General features: G+C 44.0%; 2 protein-coding genes across 10 annotated transcripts in view; one reads left to right on the top strand and one right to left on the bottom strand.

Moving 5' to 3' along the window:
- Positions 1-115: 115 nt before the first annotated feature.
- On the bottom strand, positions 116-21379 carry Lrrc51 (leucine rich repeat containing 51). Of its 8 annotated transcripts, none has more exons than XM_059270005.1 (6): positions 21046-21114; positions 9947-10009; positions 9070-9207; positions 2591-2796; positions 631-779; positions 116-362 (listed from the first exon to the last, which is right to left on the bottom strand). In XM_059270005.1, the coding sequence occupies exons 3-6, from the start codon at positions 9149-9151 to the stop codon at positions 221-223; spliced, it is 579 nt and encodes a 192-aa protein (XP_059125988.1). In that variant the 5' UTR covers positions 9152-9207; positions 9947-10009; positions 21046-21114; the 3' UTR covers positions 116-220. The 8 variants fall into 8 exon arrangements, with proteins under 8 accessions (XP_059125988.1, XP_059125996.1, XP_059126013.1 ...); XM_059270013.1 differs by having other exon boundaries at positions 21032-21076; XM_059270030.1 differs by lacking the exon at positions 9947-10009 and having other exon boundaries at positions 21032-21379.
- Positions 21277-25130, top strand: part of Numa1 (nuclear mitotic apparatus protein 1) — an 80534-nt gene continuing 76680 nt past the window's right edge. The window contains exon 1 of one of the 2 annotated variants that reach the window (XM_059269971.1): positions 21277-21464. The gene's annotated coding sequence lies outside the window, so the exon portion shown is untranslated. The other variant, XM_059269976.1, reaches the window with a different exon arrangement.

The following is a 25130-nucleotide window of genomic DNA, read 5'->3' as shown; positions in this document are numbered from 1 at the left end:
GGCCCAATGAAGATAGTTTCCTGCATGGCAACACCAGGTTCCTGGGTCCTAAGCCAGTAGGCCTTTGCCTCCACTGTGAAGTTTTACTGGTAGTTGCTGGGCATGGAAGACATCCTTACAAGGTGCAGGGGACTTTAATTTGCTGAACAGCTTAAATCATTTATTGTCAAACCAAGCTGATCATCCTCAGGGCATTAGGTGTGCTGGGGTCCTGTGAATTTCAGAGTACATCCTGCTTGATCCGGACCTTCTTGGGCTTGATGTTCATGCGTTTCCAGACTTCGGCTGTGGTGCGGTCTGCCTTGGTGATTCCACTGAAGTCGAACGTGGTGATTCGGGGCAGGTTGCATAGCACATATTGCCTGTGGGGAAGACTTGGGCTGGGGGGTGAGCCCCCACACTAGAACTCCCTCCCCCTCTACCAGTTGTTGCTGTCTCTTCTGACAGCAGGGAATGGAGGGGAGCTTGGCTGTAATTTGGGAGACTGGGTTCATTCTGAGAGCAAGGGGAGTGCTTAGAGGTCTGCCCCTTCCTCCTGCGTCCACATGTGGGAGAAGAGTGGTCTTAAGTTTGTCTCCCTCCCCTTGTTCCTTAGGGAGGCGCATCTGGACCCCAGCTCCAAGAACTTACCTATACCCCTTTTCTTCCTCTATGGGGTTCCCATGGAGGGTCAGGCTCCGGAGGCGAGGGAGGACAGATAGCTTGTTCACCTCCCCTAGGCGATGGATACTGTTGCCATGAAGGTAGAGGACACTTAGGTTGAAGAATGTTGTTAGGACCTGTTAGGGCAGAAATCAAAAGTCAGGCTGGACAAAGACTCTGGATCTCGGGTTGGGGATTTAGCTCAGTGGTAGAGTGCTTGCCTAGCAAGTGCAAGGCCCTGGGTTCAATCCTCAGCTCCAAAAAAAAAAAAAAAAAGACTGGATCTCTGCTCAGATAGACTAGACTATCTGGAGTCTGGAGACAAGTCTGGAGAACAACTTGGCCCCCCTCAGCACCCTTCACGGCATTCTAGATGACTCTAGTATTTGTTACTCTAGTTTTTTGTTACTTAAAAAATAATTATTCTTTTATGTGTATGGGTATTTTGCCTATGTGTATGGATTTACACCACATGCATGCCTAGTGCTTGTGGAGGCCATTGGATTCCCTGGATCCTGATTTACAGACAGTTGTGAGCCACCATGTGGGTGCTGAGAATTGAACCCAGGTCCTTGGAAGGGCAACAAGTGCTCTTAACTGCTGAGTCATCTTTCTAGCCCTTATTTTATGTGCATAAGTGTTTGCCTGCATGTACGTCTGTGCCCCATAAAAGAGCCTGGTGAAACTGGAGTTCTGTGGTAGGTTGTCAACCACCATGTATGTGCTAGAACTGAACTTGGGTCCTCTTGCAAGAGCAACAAATGCTCTTAACAGGAGGACAAAACCTAAAATAGAGCTGGCATCCATCTAGCTATCCATTTGACTGGTCAGGTGACAGCTTTCCTTCTCCTTAAGACTTATTTGCCTCTTAAGGCCTCTCCAACTGTGATGACCCATCATTCCAAGCCTGCAGGGGAGTATCAATGCTTGACATATAAGCTTTGAAGATCCTAGTTGAGTTCTTATTGTATATCGCAGAGGAACAGTCTCCAAGTCATGCTCCAGATCTTTCCTTTTTCTAAATTTTTTCTTCTTTGTTTGCTTCCTTTTCTATCTTCTTTCTGTCTCTTCCTTATCCTTTCTCATGTAGTCCACGCAGGCCTCAAGCTCACTATGTAGCTGAGGATGACCTTGAACTCATCTTCCTACCTCTACCTTCCAAGTGCTAGAATTACAAACAAGCACCAGCATACTTGGCCAAACTATGTTTTTAAAACTTAGATTTCACAGAAAACAACTGATGTCCTTGTCCACTGCCTCCTCCTCAGTGGAGCTCAGCACAAAGCACAGTTGAGTCCTAGTGACGACTGCTATAGGCTTGCTCCAGCCACTGATAGGTAAGGTGGTTCTCACACATTTTCATTGAATCCTTATAAAACCATTATGATTATGGCATCTTATCCCCATTTATAGGAAGGCTGAAGTTTTAAGAAACTATGTAGCGGGGCTGGAGAGATGGCTCAGAGGTTAAGAGCACAGGCTGCTCTTGGCTGCTTTTCCAGAGGTCATGAGTTCAATTCCCAGCAACCACATGGTGGCTCACAACCATCTGTAATGAGACCTGGTGTACTCTTCTGGCCTGCAGGGATACATGCAGGTAGAACACTGTATACATAATAAATAAATAAGTAAATAAATCTTAAAAAAAAAAAAAAAAAGAAAGAAAGAAAAGAAACTATGTAGCTTGTGAGACTCCCAGAGGCAGGTGTATCTCTCTAAAGACCAGTGAGTTACAGGCCAACTAGGGATACATAGTAAGACTGTCTCAAAAAACAAAACAAAGTTATTTATTGTCACATAATAAGGGGGAAACTAAAGATTTGTGCCTACAACTATGTATCTCTGCAACAATGTCCTTTGAACTGTACCACATTGCCTCTGCTTCCTTGATAAGGACACAGTGGCTTCAAGCTAGCCCTTGACTAGATGTCCAGGGCTAGGAACTCACAGGGTCAATGGAAGTCAGGTCATTGAAGGAGAGGTCGATCCAGGCCAGGTTCTCTGGGTGCTGCAGAAGCTGTGTAACCACCTGGCTGAAGTCTTTCAGGTCGTTGAGGACATTGTTGTTGAGCCACAGGGACTGGGTCAGTGACTTTCCTGACTTTGAGTGCTTCACTGGTCGTAGACCTGTCCTTGGCTCCTCGCTTACCAGATCTATGACGACAAAATACGACTTGAGTTTGTTTGTTTATTTAGATTTTTAACTTTTATTTGTATGAATGGTTTGCCTGTATGTACACCATGTGCATGCCTGGTGTCTGCAGAAGTCAGAAGAGTGTGTGAGATCCCCTAGAACTGGAGTTAGGGGTGGTTGTGAGCCACCATGTGAGCATTGGGAATTGAACTTGGTGCCTATGTAGGAACAACAACTGCTCTTAACCTCCAAGCCATCACTCTAGCGCAAGGCTTGGGCTCATCATCTTTGCTTTTCTGCTTTTAGGGAGTGAGAAGGAAGAGCTGGAAAGATGAATATTCAAGAGCTACTTGGAGGCTTTGGCAGGGCTCCAGCACTAGAGTCTAGTGAGACCTTCCCTGTCTCAAGCTCCAAAGATCAGAGTAAGTTTGGAGTAAGGGCTAAAGAATTTTAGGTCAGATGGCCTTCTCATGTCTATTGCATTATTGGATTCCATGTATATCACCCATTAGTGGAGCAGACTTTTTCCCATTTCACAGATAAGGGAAGTAAGAACCAGAGTTGTCGGGTAGACCAAGATGATATCACAAAGTGCAGAATCCTCTTCTAGTATAATATAATAGCTTACAGAATTCACTTCAGTGGAGCACATCCAGTATCCTTCCTTTCCCCCATTAATTACAAGCTTTATCAGATAGATACACAGTAGTAAACAATGAGAGAGAATGTGCCAGGCTCTGGATGAGCAGTAGGGCAGGGATGAAGCATATGTCTCTCAGAGGAATTTCTGTGGGCAGGAGGGAAACAAACTGGCAGTGAGTTTGTGTGACAGTCCACAGTCACTGCAGCAAGGAAAGGGTCTCGGTGCCCTGAGAGCGCAGGCAAGGCGGCATGTGAGCTGGACTTGGTAGATTAGGAGACGTTAACCGGGCAAAGGAGGGAGAAGGGATGAGCATGTGAGCCAAGGGACAAGAAGAGAGCAGGATGGAGACACATGTCCACTAGTACCATACACAGGGCACAAGTGGACAAAAAGCAGACAGGAGCCAGTCCTTAGTCCTAAATGCCAGGCTAAGACCTTGAGCTTTGTCCTGTAGGTAATGAGAAGTCAGAGTGTTTAAAACAGGTAATTCAGCTAGGCGGTGGTGGCACACACCTTTAATCCCAGCATTTGGGAGATGGATCTCAAGAGTTCAAGACCAGCCTGGTTTACAAAATGAGTTCCATAAAAGCAAGGGCTATACAGAGAAACCCTGTCTTGAAAAAACAAGGAAGAACAAAAAAAACAAAACAAACAAAAAAATCACCAGAGGGCTGAAGAAATGGCTTATTGGTTAAGAGCACTGGCTGCTTCTCCACAGGACCTGGGTTCAATTCCCAGTATCCACATGGCAGCTCACAACTCCCTGCGACTCCAGTTCCAGGGGATCTGACACCCTTGCACAGACATAAATGCAGACAAAACATCAATGCACATAAAAAGAAAGAAAAAAGAAAACCCACCAGGTAATTCAGCTTTTCACTTGAAAGGTGACTTTGAAGCTTCAATATAGAATATAGATTTAAAGGTAGATAGAATTCAAAGATCAGTTTGTCTACTTTAGCATGAGACAAGATGGATATAGCAATTATGATTTGGCTGACTGAATGTAAGGGTAGAAGGCTATATAAAGATGGTGCCCAGCTTTTTGTTCAGGTTCTATTAGCTGATGAAGAATTTCAGGAGAAATTGGATTGAAGAGGTAATGAGTTTAGGTTTGGATTTAGTGTGTTAGAGGTTCCTGTTGTATGAAAAGACAAGAGAAGCCAACGAGGCAGGTAGGCATTAGAATGAAGGTCTAAAGCCGAGGAGACAGCTTTACAAACTTTTAGTACAGAGTATATAAATTAGAGAAACAGGCAAATCCTCAGAGAGGAAGAGAAAGACATAAAAAGATATAAAAAGTTAGTAAATAATCTGAAGAACAGGGAGATACAGGAGAGAACAGTTTTATTTATTTATTTATTATTATTTTTTGGGGGGGGTTTCGAGACAGGGTTTCTCTGTGTAGCTTTGCGCCTTTCCTGGGACTCACTTGGTAGCCCAGGCTGGCCTCGATCTCACAGAAATCCGCCTGCCTCTGCCTCCCGAGTGCTGGGATTAAAGGCATACGCCACCACCGCCCGGCCTAGTTTTATTTATTTTTAATTAAAATGTTATGTATATGGGTATTTTGCCTGCATGTATGTGTGCCATGCCTAGTAAGGTCAGAAGAGGTCACCAGATCCCCAAGAACTAGAATTCCAGATGGTTGTGAGTCTTGTCGGTGCTTGGAATCAAACCCGGGTTCTTTGGGAGGGCAGCCAGTGCTCTTACCTGCTAAGCCATCCCTCAAGCCCCCGAGTTTAAAGGTGTATGGAGAGTCTACAGTATATGGAGGAGTAAGTTCCAGGAAAGACAAGGATTCAACACTAACCCTGGTGCTCAGAAGTAGCTGGTTACGGTTACCATCAGGCTACCTGCTTGTACTTCCTATTCATTTTCACTCCTGGCTTCTGTCCTCAAGCCTTTCACATGGTTACCAGCTACTTCTTCTTTTTTTTTTTTTTTCTGAGACAAACCTCTCTCTGTGTAGTTTTGGTGCCTGTCCTGGTTTTTCAAGACAGGGTTTCTCCGTGTAGTTTTGGAGCCTGTCCTGAATCTCGCTCTGTAGACCAGGCTGCCTTCGAACTCACAGAGATCTGCCTGGCTCTGCCTCCTGAGTGCTGCGATTAAAGGTGTGCGCTACAGCCATGTAAAGGCTTGAGGACAGAAGCCAAATTAGAGTGCAAATGCATAGGAAGTGCAAGCAGGTAGCCTGAACACCCACATTGGAAAATGAGGGTGCAGAGAAAACACACACACACACACACACACCCCTCCCTTGCTTCTTTTTCAAATGAGGTTCATAATGAAGGTGGGTGGGCTCTGCCCAAGATGGCATCAGTGGGAGACCTAGAGCCAGACTTCAGTCTACTTAAAGTGGTTCCATTTCCCTACTGTCTCCAAGCCTTTAGCAAGTCTTAAGTGGCCTGTAGGGAGAAAGCACTTAGGGCACTCTGCACACAGCAGCTGACCACTTCCTCTCAGCTGCAGGTCAGACGGCATCCTCCAGGTGGCTCTCTGTGTTAGTCTTGGAATGAACAGGACCCAAGATTGAGCCCTGGGGGGCAGAGGGGGTATAAGGATAATGGAGCAGAGTACTTCTGTCCATGAGTAGACTCCAAATCATGTCTCCATCCCACATCTTCCAAAAACTTTAAAAGGAGTTGACTTAGATGAATAATAATGTCAGAATAACTACACGTGAACTAGCACCTGTTCTGATAATGTAGAAGCTTTAATGTCACACAAAAGGCTGGTCCCATGCTGTGAAGGAGCCCCTGGATGGAGTTGCCTTAATATGAGGAAGCCTGAGCTTCTAGGGTAAAAGGGGGCATCTAAAATTGCTATAGGTACCCATCCCTTCAGGCTATACTAAGGTAGCACATTACTTGAGCATGTGTTAAAAGGTTCCTAGTTCAGAGTAGGTCTGGAAACTAGACCACAAATACCAGCACTAACAGAATTAAAATTGGGAGGCACCAACTCCAGGGAATCCTTGATCCTCTACCTAAATTCTAGTGTGTTGCCATGCAATGTTTTCCCACATGCCTGGAAGTAAAGAGTCAGTTTGATACGAAGAACTTTTAGCATCATCTGTCAGTTTCTACAATGGAAGGAACTGGCAGGCATACATGGAGAACCCCCTTAGTACTGTGTGTGTGTGAGTACACATAGCAAGCTACTGGTTGTGCATGGGATGAGCCTATGTTTGGTAACACTCCTGAAGCTTCTGCCTGATCAGGGAGTCCAAATTAGATGTAAAGTCACTGGTGTCTCAGATTCTGTGGTACACCTTGATTAATTCAGCAAATACTGTCCCAAGAAGCCCTCAACTCGATCCTTCTTTGACTTTTAAATTTTGAAGCTCTAGGGAACAGAAAAGAGCTCTGGGTTTAATATGTCTTTCCCTCTGCCACCCCTTAACAGACTTAGCAAGGAGTTCAATTGCCTGGTGTATATATGTCTGCACATATATGTAAATAACTGCTTAATAAATAATAGGAGTTTAGCCAAGTGGTAGTGGCTTACCCGTTTAATCCCAGCACTTGGGAGGCAGAGGCAGGTGGATCTCGGTAAGATCAAAGCCAGCCTGGTCTACAGAGCGAGTTCCGGGACAACCATAGCTGTTACACAGAGAAACTTTGTCTCAAAAAACCAATAATAATAATAATAATAATAATAATAATAATAATAATAATAGATGCTCAGTAAATTCTGAACAGCTGGATGGAGTCTGCAACATCTGCAAATTCTATTTTGTGCTGTACAGGTACCTTGGGTAGAACTGACTAGTATATTTGCTTATTCTGAGGAGTTCACAAGGAGCAGCATCAGATCTTCGTACTGAATGCTGGAAATTTCTATGCTACGGTAGGAGCCATTACATTCCATCCCCCAATCACTTTGGCTTTCATTCACAAAGCTATTATTGCAACTAAAACCCTTTTGAAATATGTATTACATCAGTCAGAAAAAGCACAATAAAGGTCGTGGTAGATGAGTATGTGCTGGGGAAAGACAGACATGAGTTACTAGTGTGTTGGACACTAACTAACTGAAGTAGTGCCCTGAACCAAAACCCAGGCTAGAAACACTCTTGAGCTTATGGGTGGCTACCTGACAGAAAACCAAAGCCAGATAATATATCAGAGATTGTGAGTTTGTACACATGTTCTGTGAGGACAGTAGCCAAAGGCAGAGGTGGCAGAACTGCCTATTTGAGCATGTGGTACTGTGAAAGCTTCATCATGCACTGTGGAAGGGGTTAGCTGCCTATTTAGGAAGACACTGAATAGTAAAACAGACTGGATGCGGGCAGAGCTGGAACTACAGTGAATGTTAGTGATGATGGAATACATCTGGCATCTATGGAATGAATGGAAGAAGTCTGTCAAGAATGTTAACTGGGAATATGCCAGTTTGTTGCAAAAAAGACCTCTCATGTGTTACCAATGAGCAGAACAGGCCTATGTTCCTAGACAAAAGAGACAAGGTTTTGCCACCATGGTAGAACCTGGTAGCAGCCTATTTCTCTTAGTATTCTTCAGGAATTTCCTGCTATAGCCTGGCTTCTCTTGAAGACGTGTCAACTACCACAAGAGACCACTGGTTCCTTTTCAATTTGCTGCTTTTAGAAACTAGGGGGTGGTGAGTGGTTAAGAGCACATGCCTTTAATCCCAGCACTCGGGAGGCAGAGGCAGGCGGATCTCTGTGAGTTCAAGGCCAACCTGGTCTACAGAGCGAGATCCAGGACAGGCACCAAAATTACACAGAGAAACCCTGTCTCAAAACAAAACAAAAAAACAAAGAGCACTTGTTGCTTTTGCAGAACACCAGGGTTTGAATTGCAGTATCCACATGATGGCTCACAACAGTCCCTAACTCCAGTTCTAGGGAATCTGAAGCCCTCTTCCGACTTCCTTGGGTACCAGGCATGCATGTGGGCTCATACATACATTCAGGAAAAGCATTCATACACATAAAATAAATAAAAATAAATTTCAAGGGAGCTGGAAGAGATAGTGCAGCAGTTAAGACCACTGGCAGCTCTTCCAGAGGACCCAGTCAAATTCCCAGCACCTTCATGGAGGCTCACTGCCATCTGTAACTCAGGTTGAGGGGGGCTGATGCCCACTTCTGACCTCTGCCTGCACTAGGCATACAAGGGGTGCAGATATACATGCAGGCAAAACACCCACATACATAAAGTTAAAATACTACGTTTTTTTTTGTTTGTTTTTGTTTTTTTTGTTTTTTGTTTTTTTTTGGTCTTTCGAGACAGGGTTTCTCTGTGTAGCTTTGGAGCCTGTCCTGGAACTCACTCTGTAGCCCAGGCTGGCCTCGAACTCACAGAGATCCGCCTGCCTCTGCCTCCCGAGTGCTGGGATTAAAGGCGTGCGCCACTACCGCCCGGCAAAATACGTATTTCTTAATCTCAAGTCTGAGGATGAAGCTCAGATATAGAACATTTGCCCTACATGTAACAGTCCTTACATCACTCCTTAGCCCTGTAAAACAAAAGATCCTCACTTCACCCTCTCCCTTCAAAGACAACAAGAAGCTGGGGAAAAATCTGTTTAGGCGTTTTAAACAGAAAACTGGGATTCTTCCTAGGTACTTCCTAGCTTGATACCATGATGTGTTGATTGCTATGCTCTGTGGACTGACCTTGGATCACGTGGATGCTTTTGAAGGAGTAGTCAAGAGGAGGCTCCTGCACCGACGTGTTCATATAGTCCCGTTTGCTCATAGTTCAGGCCATCATTCATCAGGTGGAAGCATGTGCCCTGGGAGTCTGGGTTCAGCCTGGGAGGACAGAGAAGAATGACTGTTCCATGTATAGAATGTCTACCTTCAGGATTCCCCACAGCCCTGCACACTGCTTTCTACTCTACCACTCTAGGCCTGCCTAGCTGCATTTCCATTTTAAGGTACTGGTCCTTTCATGTGTAGTATATTTCTTCTCAGAGCAACTTCATGACACTTAGAACTTATCTGATAGTTATAGCACCCATTCCTTATGGGGATTTTTGTTTTGTTTTATTGACATAGGGTCTGATGTAGCCCAGGCTAGCCTCAAACTAATGATCCACCTTCCTCAGCCTCCTGAGTGCTGGGATTATAGGTATGCACCATCACATGACTATAGCACCTATTTCTATTTTCCAGATGAAGAAACTGAGACCCAAAGGGTAAAGGACTTGCCCAGAGTTAAGCCGAGTCAGTTGTGGACAGCAGTCATAGTCTCTGGAATCCTACTGAGAGCCCTCTTGCTACTGCACAGTAGTCACCATGGAGACTGTCTTGCTGCCTAGTCTCTGTTGACATCAGCTGCACTATTCTATTACTTAACAAACCCTTGAAGGCATGCACTGAATCTGGTTGGTGTCTGCGTCCTTCCCTTTCTAACACAACTAGAGATTTGCTACCTTCCTTTTGTGTGCAGCTTGTCTATTAGCCCTTTACATCTGAGAACCCTACTTCCAGTCACATCTGGGATGTAACAACACACATAAACAGAAAACCAGAGTCTACCCTCACTCACCTGTCACTGAAGCCTGAAACTCCACCATTAGGGATTCATTCCATTGGGTTCAGGGATTGTTCCCTGTTAAAATGGAAACACCCCCAGAGAGAGGTGAACACAAAGTTATCAGTCATTTGTAATGAGTGACGTGTCTTATCCAATCCTTTCCAATATGTTAAGTAAAGTAACCTGAGAACAGGTTTTTCCTGGAGACTAGGAAGAGCTGTTGAATGCTACTCACCTGGAATGAAGATAGCGGAGAAACACTGTAGCAAAGGCTGTTTGTTATGTGTATATGAACTGCATAAACAAAAAGCAAGTAGGACAAAAGACAAGTCTCTAGGCTAGACTTCTTTTCACTCCAGCCCCTGCTGTCACTTCCTCTGCCTGCCTTCCTTGCTTTCCCAAAGGATGAGGTTTATAGCAATAACATGCTCACAAAGCAGGATGCCTTGTAGAGCAGTGCTAGCAGTCCAGCAGAGAGAATGCAAGTCACAAATGCAAGCCTGATTTTTAGATACATAATTTCAAGATTTTAGGAACTATATGGACTAATGAGAAGGCTCAGCAGGTAAAGGCACTTGCTGCACAAGGCTGGCAACCTGAACATATAATAGGAGAGAATCAACTCCATAAAATTGTCTTCTGACTTCCATATACTTGTCCACACAGATAAATAAGTAAATAAATAGATAATTTTAGGGGCTATAATTTCAGCAAAATGAAATGGGTGAAGTTAATCCTAATATTTAACTTAGCATATCCAAAATATTTAACATGCAATCAATATTAGGAATTACTGAGCTATTTTAGAGCCCATCCCAAGATGAACTAGCTGCCTGTTAAGTTAGGTGCTTAATTGTCACCTATGACTAGTGGTCACCAACTGGACAATGCTGATACAGAAAAAAAAAAAAAAAAAAAAAGACAAAAGCTGGGTGTGGTGGCACCCACTTTTAGTCACAGCATTTGGAAGATAAGCTGATCTCTTAAGTTTGAGGCCAGCCTGGTTTACAGAGCAATTTCCAGGCCAGCCAGGACTACAGAGGGAAACCCTGTACAAATAAACAAACAAACAAAAACTAACTAGGTTAAAAGATGAAATGTATCAGAGACCTCAGGACTTAGTTATTACATTCCTGGCAGCCAAAGGACAAAGGAAAGCCTGGGAATATGTAGTGCTCATCACAGGAATCAAAGAAGAAATTAGCCTGTGTGCAGAGACAATGAAATTAGCAAGCACTGTTCAAATAAATTTTGTTAGAGGCCAAAGCCAAGAGGCATATCTGTAGTCTCAGCACTTAGGACACTAAGGCAGGAAGATTGTGAGTTTGAGGCCAGCTTGAGCAACGCTCTCAAAAACAACCAGACAAAACAAAGCAACAACAAAAAATAAAGGACATAGTTAAGAATGCAAAGATATATAGCTGGGAATGCTAGGTGGCTGGTGAACACTGGAGGCTGAGGTAGGAGAATTATAAAGTCAAGGTCTGCCTGTGTTATATATAATGAAATCCTATCTCAACAACAGTAAAACCTACGAAGGACCTGATTTCAGTTGAGGCTTAATAAATGCGGTACAAATAAATTCCTTTTTTGGTAATTTATGATTTGGAGGACTAAAAAGAGAGTAAGAAAAAAAAAAAAAAAAAGGAAGTATCTTGCCCTAAAAATTAGCAGTCTTCTGGGCGAAGTGGCACACACCTGTAACTCAGCATTTAGGAAATAGAGGCAAGGTTATCAGGAGTCAAGGTCATGCCCAGCAATGTAGTAAATTTGAGAGCAGACTGGGCTACATGAGACTTTTCAACAGCAGTGAAAGTTGTAGTCGTAACTGACCTTTTGGGACATGTCAGCCTGAGTCACCCAGCATCTGAATTCTGTCAAGTGTTTGTGCTCATGGACATGGATTATTCATTAGGAAGACCTGAATCTTTTAGATACCAAGTCCACAGGAAGGATGTGATGAAGACGCAGAAAGTTGAAGGCTGAGACTAGTGGCCTGGAGTGGTCTCCAAAAAGCCATTAAAGCTCGATGACAGTATGGAAGACCTGGATTGGGTTACCAACTACACAGGAGAAAAGAATCTAAGTCAGAGTAATGGCATGCTCTTTTAATCCCAGCATTTTTTTTTTTTTTTTAAGTACCACCACTCCTTTAAATCCCAGGAGGTAGAGGCAGGAGGATCTGTATAAGTTCGATGCCACCCTAGTATACATAGCGATCTCCAAGATTACATAGACCCTATCTCAAAAAGCAAAACAAAACAACTAAAAGAAGGAGATGTTGATCTCTATTTGGAAATTGCCATCTTCATTACTGGAGACAGCCCATCCTGGGAAGAGAAAGCCAAAGAGTAGTGGGAGAAGAAACTGACAAAAGTCATGACCAAGAAGGAAGAACTGGGGCTGGAGAGATGGCTCAGAGGTTAAGAGCACTGACTGCTCTTACAGAGGTCCTGAGTTCAATTCCCAGCAACCACTTGGTGGCTCACAACCATCTGTAATGAGATCTGGTGCACTCTTCTGGCCTGCAGTCATACATGCTGTATACATAATAAATAAATAAATTAAAAAAAAAAAAAGAAGGAAGAACTTAGTTTCACACTAGTTGGTCTCCTTCCCACTTGGGAGGGAGGCTAAGACAGGATCTCAAGTTCAAGGCCAGCCTGGGCTACATAGTAAGATCCTTTCTTGAAAACCAAAGTGACGGGCTGGTGAGATGGCTCAGAGGTTAAGAGCACTGCTTTTTCTTCCAGAGGTCCTGAGTTCAATTCCCAGCAACCACATGGTGGCTCACAACCATCCGTAGTGAGATCTGGCGCCCTCTTCTGGCCTGTAGAGATATGTGCAGACAGAACACTGTATACATAATAAATAAATCTTTTTTTAAAAAAAGAAAACCAAAGTGACTATGGTGGGTTACACTTATAATCCTAATACTTGGGAGATAGAAGCATAAAGATCAAGAGTTTTAAAAGTCACTCTCAGCTACAGAGCAAGTTTGAAGCTACCATTGACCTACACAAAACTATCTCAAAGAAATAAAAAGGAGATCAGGAGCTAATAATGACAGAGATGAAGACCCCCCTGGGCAGCAGCAAATCAAGCTGGTAGGAACAACATGGGAGAGGTCCTCACCGCTCTGACTGGCAGGTGTTTTCTCAGCCATGCTAGATTAATTTAAGCAGTTTCCTTTTGACTTAGGAAAATCTATAGGCATTCAACAACTCACTATTCTTTTCTTTTTCCTATGGTGTTAGGGATAGAATTACATCCATTGCACACACTGGGCAAGCTCTGTTACTGAGCCATGTCCGCAGCCCTCACAGTCTTCTTTTGTGGAACTAGAGGAACCTAGCCTAGGCAGAAGCCCAACCTACTTTAGTACCTAAATTTTAAATTATGTAATTAAAAAATGTATGTGTATGGCTGTTTTGCCTACATGTATGTTTGTGCACCAGTTATGTGTCTGGTGCCTATGGAGGCTAGAGGTCAGATCCCCTGGGACTGGAGTTATAGGCTGTTGTCAGCCATCATATAAGTGCTGGGAATTGAACCTGGGTCCTTTGGAAGAGCAGCCAGTGCTTTTGACTGCTGAGACATCTTTCCAGTCTCTCTTTTTTTTCCATTTTGATTTTTAAGACAGGGTTTCTCTATGTATACCCCAGCTGTCCTGGAACTCGCTCTGTAGACCAGGCTGGCCTTGATCTCACAGAGATCCACCTGCCTCTGCCTCCTGAGTGCTGGGATTAAAGGCATGCACCACCACCACCCAGCATGAATAAGTATTTTAAAATACCAAAGAAAATTTTTTTACTGTTTTTCAGTGGCTAGAACTTCAGAGCAGAAATGATTTTATGTAGCAGCAGCTTCTAATAAAGTTTTTGAAGAAGACTAAAGTGGAGCTCTAAGATGATGGATGGCTCTGCATGTTGGTAGCTAGTCATGTGTTTTATTCACCATCATATAAAGAACCGGGCTCATAAGAGGCCCTTGCGGAATGAGAAACTGCCAATATACTGATTTCTGTTTGGGCAGAGTTGACAATGAGCTATTCTGACAATCGGCTCCCAGGTCCAGCTGTTCCATTCCACACCGCACTCCCAGTAAGGTATCAATTCAATTCTCCAAGTATTTGTTGAGTGCCTGCTGTCCTGTGCCTGACCAAAAGGAATGAAGCCAAGGGACAGATAATAGAGCCCTGCCAGGAGCACAGAGAGACTTTGCTGGGTTTCTATTAATGTGGCAGAGCAATCTGTAGCCAGTTCCAAGTTACAGTTGCCTATTTAGTGAATACTCTGTTTCACCCGTCAGCCCTTGTGTGCCTGTACCACCACCTCCACCTCCTCATTGCCTTCCTTTGCTTCTGCCTCCCTACTGTTGGGATTAGAGGCTTGAACCACCATGCCCTGCTGTTTTTTTGTTTGTTTTGTTTTAAAGACAGGTTCTCCCTAGTGCTGTGATTATAGGTGTTCTTTCTTGTGTGTTTACAAATGTGGGTGTGTGTACCTATATAGACATGTACATGTGTGTGGAGGCCCAAGGACAACCTGGGATGTCCTTCCTCATTTGCCATCCACTTTCCCCCACTTTTTTGAAAAAGGGTCTCTTAATGGCCTAGAGCTTGCCAGGCAGGCTAAGCTGACTAGCCAGAGAGCCCCAGGAATCCCCTGCCTCTGCCTCCCCAGTTCTGGGATTTTAAGTGTGTATCACCATGTTTGGAGAACTCAGGTCCTTATGCTTGCAGGGCAGCACTTTACCAACCAAACTGTCTCCCCAGTCCCTAAAGTATCTTTTTAGACTTGAAATAGAGTCTTAGAGAGCCGGAGAGATGGCTCAGAGGTTAAGAGCACTGGGTGCTCTTCCAGAGGTCCTGAGTTCAATTCCCAGCAACCACATGGTAGCTCACAACCATCTAAATGCCCTCTTCTGGCATGCAGGCATACATACAGGCAGAACACTGTATACATAAAGAAGAAAAAAATGTTGGGCTGTTGCTGCCAAACCTGATGACCCGAATTTGCTCCTCCAGACCCATGTGATTGAAGGAGAGCCCTCACACCTGCAAAATGCCTTCTGACCTCCCTAACTGTGCCATACACCTGAAACTTCATTCACGTGAAATCCCACAGCATTTGTCTTACTGAATGAGCATTTGTCCCATTGTCGTCCCTCACTAAACAACACCACAGGACAAGAACTCATACAGAACCCACACTTCAGTCACTGAGAGTAATCCAGATGATCTAGAGTGCACAGGACAATGTGTGTGCATTATATGCAAATGTATATTATCACATGCAAATGTAGCAGCACTCTCTATAAGGGACATGAACATTCAGACCCTGCATCCAAGGGGGTCCTGGAGACAGTCCCCCAAGGACTACATTTTAAAAAAAATAGCCTTAGATTTATTTTATGTGGATGAGTGTTTTACCTGTATGTATGTGCACCATAAATGCTCCTGGTGCCTGTGGAGGTCAGGAGATTGCCAGATGTCCTGGAACTGGAGTTAAAGATGGATGTGAGCTACCACACGGGTGCTGAGAACCAAACATGGGTTCTGTGCAAGAGGAGACAGTGCTCAGTGCTTTAACTGCTGAGCCATCTCTCCAGCCCTATGTACCGTCTTATATACAGTTTTAAAAAAATTATATAAGCCAGGCAGTGGTGGCACACTCAGGAGGCAGAAGCAGGTATGGATCTGTGTGAGTTTGAGGCCAGCCTGGTCTACAAAGCGAGTTCTAGGACAGCCAGGGCTGTTACACAGAGAAACCCTGTCATGAAAAAAAAGTATATACATGTATAAATATACATATATATGTGTGTATGTACATAATTTTATATGTACATATATACATTCACACACACAGGTTCTCATATAGCCCAGGTTGGCCTGGAACCCACTATGTAGCCAAGGATGACTTGAAGTCCTGATTCCCTCTGCTTCTACTTCCCAAATGCTAAGATTACAAGCATGTATCACCATACTTGGCTTTGTAAAAATCTTCCTTTTCCAGAGAAAACATCATTTAAATTTATTTTTTCAATTTAGATATTAAAGCTTGCAAGAATCAATGATTCTTATTCATGGTCTGCCCGATATCTATCCCCTTTGCACTATAATTTTATAGTTCCACTCCATTCTGATGCTGAGCTCAGCTTTTGAACCAGCCTGTGAGATGCTGATAAAATGAAGAAAACAAAAGATTTAAGGTTTAGTTTTGGGCACTGGGCATGAACTCAAGAGTCTTTTATATGCTAGGCAATTGCTCTAGCACTGAGCTACATTTCCAGCCTGGCAAATAGAAACTTTATAGGAAGACTTGATCTCCTGCTCTCTGCCAATGCCATGAGAAATGGCTGGAATGCTAGAGGGATGTGAGATATATCAGGTACTAGAGGTGAAAATGAGCCAATGACCTCAGCTGAGGCCAGATTAGATCAGTCTACAGTCAGCTAACACCCAATGTCAAGATTGGGAGGGTCACCTAACCCACAGATGACTGCAGGCAGATAGATGTATGAACTCAGCCACGATAAGAACCATCCAGGTAACTCAGAGTCATCAAAGTAAGAATTAATGCTTATTGTTTTAAGCCACTTGGTTTTGGATGGTTTGATGCACAGCAATAGCTAACCGACCCATTCTCCAGCTGCACTTTGGATAAAACTTTAACATCATCTGTTTTCTTACTTGTGAAATGAAGACACACCCTCCCTGAAGAGCTAGTATATGGCCTAAAGCAGATGCTCAACAAATGGAAGTAGCTGTGCTGTCAGTACTTCAGTCTGTGTGTGTGTTCCTGGGGTCTTGTGCATGCCAGGGTAAATACTCTAGGAACTCAGTTCTACTGTCAGCCCTCCATACTAACTTCTTTATTATTTGCTTAGTTTCTGTTTTCTCCCTGTAAACTTGAGGACAGGGACAAGAAGTTAGACTTCTGCTTCAATAAATACTCCACACTGAACTTGACAAAGACTGGGTACTGGTTTGATGGATACATGGAGTAATTAAAGAAGGAGTCAGTGATGAGTTAGATGTGTCACAAAGCAGGCCTGACTTCCAGATGCTTTGCCTTCCTTACTCTGCCACTCTTTGGAGAGAAGACACTCCATATAGTACTCATCTCACCAAACTGACTCACTGACCTGACCACCAAGAGGGTTAGGGTACACTTGTTTTGAATTGAGTTTTCTTTTCAAAACTTAAACAAAGAAACAAAAAACAACTGTAGATGTTGCCGGGCAGTGGTGGTGCACACCTTTAATCCCATTCCTTGAGAGGCAGAGGCAGGCAGATTTCTGTGAGTTCAAGGCCAGCCTGGTATACAGAGTGAGTTGTAGGACAGTCAGGGCTACACAGAGAAACCCTGTTTCAACCACCCCCCCCCCATCCAGAAAAGTCAAACAACATGGAACCATACGAGCAGACTCAGGAAGAAAGTTTTAATTTCCATGAAGAATGAAGAGTTTGGGACCTCCTAGAATACGTGTAAAGGACACTAGATCTTTGTAAATAAACCCTGTGTATTCCTTTGTAAGGCAGTATTTTTTTTTCTTTTCAAATTTTTGTATGTTCTCTTAAGCGCCCCCCTCCCCCCCCCTTTTTTTTTCTCGAGACAGCGTTTCTCTGTGTAGTCCTGGCTGTCCTGGAACTCTCTCTGTAGACCAGGATGGCCTCAAACTCAGAGATGCACCTGCCTCTGCCTCTGAGTGCTAAGACTGAAGATGAGCACCACCACTGCCTGGCTATACATGGTATTTTTAACTTTATCTAACCAATTCCAGGTTGACAAAAATTTCCAGTTTGGAGAATTACTAAGAATTTGAATCTGTTTTATTGCTAGCCAGTTTCTACCCTTTCTCAAGCATGTTGTGACATGATGTTGGAGGCTTGGAGCAATAATCAGATGAAGAAAGCTGATAGATTGACAGCCTAGCTTAAAGAGGGTTTCTGTTTAAGCTGCAGGTGGAGGGGAAAAAAAAATCAAAGGATGCCATGGAACATTGGCTACATAGTCAATATGTTCTGGAGGAAGGGAATCCCAGGGATAACTAACTTGACTCCTGCCTGCTGACTCCCAGCTTATCTTCACCATATTCTGCAATCCGGCCAACTTCAACAAGTCCTAGTAAGGTCCCTGCACTCGCATGGGCCTCTGATGGAAAGTGTCCCTTTCCAGAGTGATCTGCTTGGAATGTAGTTTCCTTCAACATTCCCCTGGTTATTCTTGCTTCAGGAGCCAACTCCAGTTTGAACTTTTCTGAGAAATTTTTCCTTATCCCCAAATCTGGATGTGGAATCTTCCTACTTGGCTCTCACCATACCCTATACTTACTGCCACGGTAGCACTCAGAACACTCTAATTATCTGCTCACTGTCTATCTGACCAGAAACTCCAGCAGGGCAGGGAACATGTTTTTCTCATACTTGGATGTCATCGTACACTCACTACCTGACTGCTATAGCTAAGTAAATGATAGAGGACAGGAGACACTAGAATTGAGGGATTGAGAGACTGCTGAAGGGTAAGTACAGGCAAAAAGAACAGAATAACAGAGGAAAAGCGAGCATCCCAGGGTGTGGGATATAGCTGAGACACAAGGCGTACTTAACATGCATGAGGCACTGGGTTTACTTTCACAACTCACTTCCCTCAAGGAAAAAGACAAGCATTCCAGCTGTGGGCAAAGGCCAAGGCTCCATCCATGGTGGCATGTTCTAGTGTGAACTCAGAAATTTGGAAGACCTTAAAGTGACACAAACTAGAATGAAAAAAAGTGTGTATGGTTAGAGTACAGGCTGGAGAGGTGGGCAGAAGCCACCCTGAGATGCTCCTTTATTCTAAAAACAGCAGGAAGCCACAGGATGTATATTAATTTGGGGGTAAGGAGAGTGAACAATATCAAATTTTTACTTAATATTTTTGAAGTATGCAAAGTAGAAGGGAATGCAGGATGGTAGCTAGGACTGAGTAAAAATTATTTACACTTAGGAGGCAGAGGCAGGATGATCACAAATTTGAGGACAGCCTGGGCGACAAAGGAAGACCAAGTCTTTAAAAGAAAAAACAACAACAACAGCAACACAAAACAATAGTGGGGCTGGAGAGATAGCTCAGCAAAGACCACATACTGCTCTTGAAGAGAGCCTAAGTTTGGTTCCTAGCACCCACATTGGTAGCTCATAACCACCTGTAGCTCCAGATCCAGGGGGCCAGATGCTCTATTCTGGCTTCTGAGGGCTCTTGCTCACATGTATCACACACACATTTTATTACTTTTATGTGTGTCATAAAATAACAAAGTAGTTATAATATGACACACATAAAATAATAAAAATGAGTATTTTAGTCAGGTGGCGGTGTTGCTCGCCTTTAATCCCAGCACTTGAGAGGCAGAGGTAGGTGGATCTCTGTGAGCTTGAGGCCAGTGTGGTCTACAAAGTTCGTTCCATGATAGCCAAGCTACACAGAGAAAAGCTTTCTTGAAAAACAAAAACAATCCCCCCCCCCCCAATTTTAGAAAGACATTTAGCTAGGGATGGTGGTGCACACCTTTAATCCCAGCACTTAGGGAGGGAGAGGCAAGTGGAGCTCTGTGAGTTTGTGTCAAAAAAAAAACAACAAACATTTAGGGGCCTAAAGGAGGATTTGGAGGTGAGGCAATGCAGGAAAGTAGATTTGATCAAAACCATTATATGCTTATATGCATGTATAAAATTCTCAAACAAGAAGAGACTTTTAGGTATTAAGTGGACTATATTAGAAATGTAAGAGTTATTAAGAGTAACACTTGGGGGTTTGTATACATTGTAGGATTACTGGATGAATCCCAGGTTTGGAAGAGAGGGTTGGAGTGCATAGAGAAACAGTGAAGTTGACATGCCTCACATACATCCTGAAGGAGATGTTAGGGACACAATTGGTTATACAGATCTGGAACTTAAAAGATGAAGGCTTGGCTGGAGATATGCAGGTGGCAAATAAAGGTGTGGGTGTTGATGAGAACTAAGAAGAGGGTATAGTGAGGTGGAGAAACAGACGACTAACCCCAGAGAAACTTTAAAATAGTAAGAGACCAATCAGGGCCAGTGAATCATGGCAGTTTCAGACCTCAGGTATCCTGGCAGCTGTTTCTTGCTTAATTTAAATGCATTTGATTCCCATTGCTTCAGTCTCTAGTTTCCTTTCTTCATTAATCATTTCAAGGATGGATTTGAAACTCATTCAGGTTGAAATGTAAATAACTCAAGATGGTCATACAGGTTCTTTTACCCTCGGGCAGTTTATCGTAATTCTTGAGACAAGTACAAGCTGCTATAGATGCAGCCAAGTCAAGCTAAATAAAGATAGTTTGACCTTAAGGAACTGGAATCTACTTCTAGTTTTGTCATTGGTGTGGTGTATGATCTTGGGCAAGTCACTTATCTCTGGGTTTCAGTTTTTCAATCTGTGGAATGGGGATAAATATCTTTGACTCATAGGGCTGTTTTAATAGAAAAAGAGTGTATAAAAGAACTTGAGAAGTTACTAAATCTGTCATGAAGAATGTAGAAGAAATGAAGATCTAAATTGTAGCTTCCAGAAGCCCACCAGGCAGGGATGTAGGAGGAAAAGGCTAATTTACAGACAACACTCATAGGCGTGTGGATGGGAGGAACCCGCTGATTCCCTGAAAAAGGTCTTGTTTGGAAGAGTAAGGAAAAGGGGACTTTTAAGCCCCATGGCCTTTTCTTCATCTCCAGAATTAAGGGCTGTGAATTACTCTGATGTGTCATGTTAAACAAGTTCTGGTTCCCTAGAGGAAAACCAACACCATGCCCGAGGGCGTTTCTGATTTCCCTGTGTCTGGGACTTGAGGCACCCATATTGGGGAAGCGCCATGCTTGCGCTGAGGTGCCAAAATATGTATGGGTATGGATACCCAGTCTCCCAGTTCATCTGGAGTGTTGTGTTCACCGTGACCGGGGATGAGTGTTTGGGGAGAATCTCAGGTCCCCAATTGGGAAAGTTCTTACTCTTTTTATGGGGTTCTTCCCCTTTCAGAGAGCTTTAGTGTCCTAGAAAGATTTTCCTATTTTCCCGCCCAACTCACCCGCAGTCTCTTACCCTCCGGCCTCAGCGTCCCACTACCTGAGGGTTACTCCGCGCAACTCCATGGCAACTACCTTCGTCATCACGCCCCAGACAGCGCCATGAACGTGCTCGTGGTGCCTTCTGGGACGTGTAGTTCAATCGGGGCAGGCGCCGAAGCCTCGGGGTTTGCTGGGATTTGTTGTTCTTGTTACCGTCAAGGCAAGACCGGGATCCGGAAGTAGTATTACCCCTTTTTCCTTTAGAGTGGCCCTCGCACTTCCTTTTCCCGGGTCCTCCACTGTGCCCGGCTAACAACAGCCGGCCGGGGCCAATGAGAGGGCGGCGAGAGGGGGCGGGACCATAGTTTAAACTAATTGTGTCTTCACCGTGCGGGATATATCTCGAGGCGAAGTGCGGTCCGGCGTGCGCGTGGCGGAGCAGTGCGCGGCCAGGTAACCGGCGCGGGTCCTTGGCTGGCGTGCGGCCTGGGTGCTCTCGTGATGGCCAGGCCTAGAGAGGGTGCTGACCACTCCGGTGCGAGAGGAAGGCCTCCTAAGTAACTGAGGGTGAAAGGAGACCCTACAGGGGGGCAGGTTTGTGGGAGCCAGGAATGTTCGAGGGGGTGGGTCTGTTTGGGGCCTTGTCAGTGAAATTATGGTTGAGGACCGCGGTAACTGGGGTTGTGGAATACTCAAAGGATTGTACCTGAGGGTCCTGTGACGCCAGGTGCTCGCTTATTATTGATAGCAGCAGTGGCATCTCTTAGCTTCCACTATGTTTCTGATATTGTGTTGCACGGTATAGAGGATCTGATTTTTAATTTTCCTAACAGCCTTGTTCATGTTTTACAGGTGGGGACTTTGAGGTTTATAATGTTTTACCTTGGCAAGGGTTGCACAGTTGGTACGAGTTTCGCTGTATTTGGGATTTTTGAGGGCTGAGCATAAATGATGGGAAGGGACTCTGTTGGGATGCCCTTTGTATATAAACAATGAACTTACCTACCTAACTTACCTGCTTCTTGGTTTGAGGTGAGGGGTAAATCAGATACATTGTTTCTGCAAGCCCCTTCGAGAATACAAATTTAAGATCTTTTTGTTGTTTTGTTTTTCAAGACAGGGTTTCTTCTCTGTTTAGCCCTGGCTGACCTGGAACGTGCTCTCTAGACCAGGCTGGCCTCTAACTCAGAGATCCGCTTGCCTCTGCCTCCTGAGTGCTGGGATTAAAGGTGTGTGCCAGTACGCCAGGCACAAATTTAAGGTTTTAAGTGCAGTGACTGTTGGAAGGTTGTAGGTGAAAGAAAGCCCATTTGGGTTGCTACTGCGTCCTCTGGGTAACCCTCTTGCTTATCTCTGTGCTCGTACTTGTCATCTGTATTATTAGAATCCCTTTCTGTATTTGTCGCCCTTTTAGATAGTGACTTATTTGTTACTACATCCTGATGGCTTCTCAAGATATGAGCATGCCATGGCCATTACTATGTGCCTTGGAATGTTGTATTTTCTTGGGTTGGAAGGAGATAGAAGCCTAGCTTACCCAACTTTTGGTTCTTTTGTTTGTTTTGTTTTGGTGCATGGTAGGCAAGCACTCTATTACTGAACTATATCCTTAGCCCATTTTTTTGGTGGCATTTTTTAAAATTAATTTATTTTATTTGCATTGATGCTTTACCAGATCTTGGAGTTACAGACAGTTGTGAGCTGCCACGTGGGTGCTGGGAATTGAACCCATGTCCTCTGGAAGAACAGTCAGTGTTCTTAACTGCTGAGCCATCTCTCCAGTCCAGTAGTGGTATTTGTTTTAATTTCAGAGTAAAGTTATCCTTTTTTGGTGGGGGATGGGGATGAGACTGCCCCCTGAAAACATAATTTACTTACTTGTTTTCATCCAAGTCTGGTCTTTGTGGTTTAGTCTTTTGTTTCCAAAGTTCTGGGTTTGTCAAGTATTACTCTGTTAGGGTGAGAAGCCATCCTGGTATGGAGGGAGGAGTCAGACTTCTTGGCCTATGTATATCTTGACTGCTGTGACGGTATGTTCAGATCAAGTGAAGCTTTCAGTCCCAGGGATAGGTATGCGTGTTGTGTTTTTGTGTGGTGTTTTCTCCTTTAGGGGAAGAAGCACAAAGGATTCTTTTGTTGACCCAAGTTCCAGCAAATGATAACTAATTATAATGCTTGAATCTTAGTCTAAAGCCAGTCCTGCTTGCTCAGATTTTACCTGATGGCTAATTAAGAAACACTTCTCTTTAGACATTTCTTTTTTACTTATGAAATATAGAAGTGGGACAAATATTTTGAACTAAGAGTTCTAGAATTGTTAGGATGCAGATGTAGCCTTACCCTTGGATGCCTGAACAGCTGAGAGCAAGGGCTGTTTTGATAATCTGTGTCTAATTGATAAGAACACATGGTCAGCCAGGCAGTGGTGGCGCACACCTTTAATCCCAGCACTCGGGAGGCAGAGGCAGGTGGATTTCTGAGTTTGAGGCCAGCCTGGGGTACAGAGTGAGTTCCAGTAGAGGTGCCAAAACTACACAGAGAAACCCTGTCTTGAAAGAACACATGGTCAGAAGGTACTGAAGTCAGTGAACTTACCTATTATACACTAAGCTTATCAAAAAGTGTTCAGATTCAAAATCAGCATTTGCAAGAATGAAACTTACCGAAGGTGAAGATCCATCTCAGTGTTGAACTCCCTCCCGCCCTCGTATTTTTCTTTTTGCAGTGTTAGGGAACAAGTGCAAGGCCTTGTACATTCCAGGTCCTTCTACCACTGAACCACATCTCTAGCCCAAGCAATTCTAGTAATATATATTTTTTTTTGTAACAAATTTTTTTTTTATTATTAAGAAATTTTCTGTTCATTTTACATACCAACCACAGATCCCCCCTCCTCTCTCTACCCGCCACCCAACCTTTCCTCCCCAGTCCACACCCCATTCCCACCTCCTCCAAATCAAGATCTCCCATGGAGAGTCAGCAGAGCCTGGTATATTCAGGCAGGTCTAAGCCCCTCCCCCCTGCACCAAGGCTGTGCAAGGTGTCACACCTTAGGGCACTGGGCTCATGCACCAGGGACAGATCCCTATCCCCCTGCCTGCCCCCCCCCCAAAAAAAAAAAGTTCAAGCTAAACAACTGTCTCGAGTATTCAGAGGGCCTAGTCCAGTCCCATGTGGGCTCCACAGCTATTGGTCCACAGTTCATGGGTTTCCACTAGTGTGGCTGGTCATCTCTGCACATTTTCCCATCATGTTCTCGATGTCCCTTGCTTATAGAATCCCTCTTCTCTCCAATCGATGGGATTCCTGGAGCTCGGCAATTCTAGTAATACTGTTTTTATGCTGTTAGTATTTCATTGTCCACGCATGTTTACTGCTTGTCTCTTCATTTTTTGGCACTTTGTTCTTTCCTGTTTTTGTTGAATTCGATGTGTTATTTCTTTAGAAATTTCCTGCATTGGGAGGTAAGGCTGGGTGTCTCTTAGTGATAAACATTGTTTTATTGAAAAAATGTCTTTATTTCATCTTCATTTTAGCTGGACACTAGGCTTCCAGCTGTTTCAACACATTTGAAAATGTGACTTAATTGAATTTCTGTCCCTTTGTTTTCTCCCTTTTTTTTCTTTGAGACAAGGTCTCACTGTGGAGCTTGGGCTGGCTTGCAGTTTGTATGTAGTGCTGGCCTCACAATCACAGAGATCCACCTTCATGCTTCTGCCTCCTGAGTGCTGGAATTCAGCTTTGGTTCTTTCCTGAACTATGCTCATGGTTTACTGTTTCATCGTAGGTAACCTGTCTTCCTCTTTAAGATCCTCTTGCTTGTCATTTATGTTCTGTATTTCGTTGCATGGTGTGATTTAATTTTTTGTTTAAAATTACACATACACACACACACACACACACACACACACACACACACACACACACGGCTGGGCGGTGGTGGCGCATGCCTTTAATCCCAGCACTGAGGAGGCAGAGGCAGGCGGATCTCTGTGAGTTTGAGGCTAGCCTGGGCTACAGAGTGAGTTCCAGGAAAGGCGCAAAGCTGCACAGAGAAACCCTGTCTTGAAAAACCAAACAAAAAAGTCATATTAGCTCTTTCAGCACTCTCTCCTTCCG

This window comes from Peromyscus eremicus, chromosome 1, assembly GCF_949786415.1.
Source record: "Peromyscus eremicus chromosome 1, PerEre_H2_v1, whole genome shotgun sequence".
In the NCBI taxonomy this organism is placed as follows: Eukaryota; Metazoa; Chordata; class Mammalia; order Rodentia; family Cricetidae; genus Peromyscus; species Peromyscus eremicus.
The sequence above is the reverse complement of the archived record's forward strand: the minus strand, read 5'-3'. Positions and strand labels throughout refer to the sequence as shown.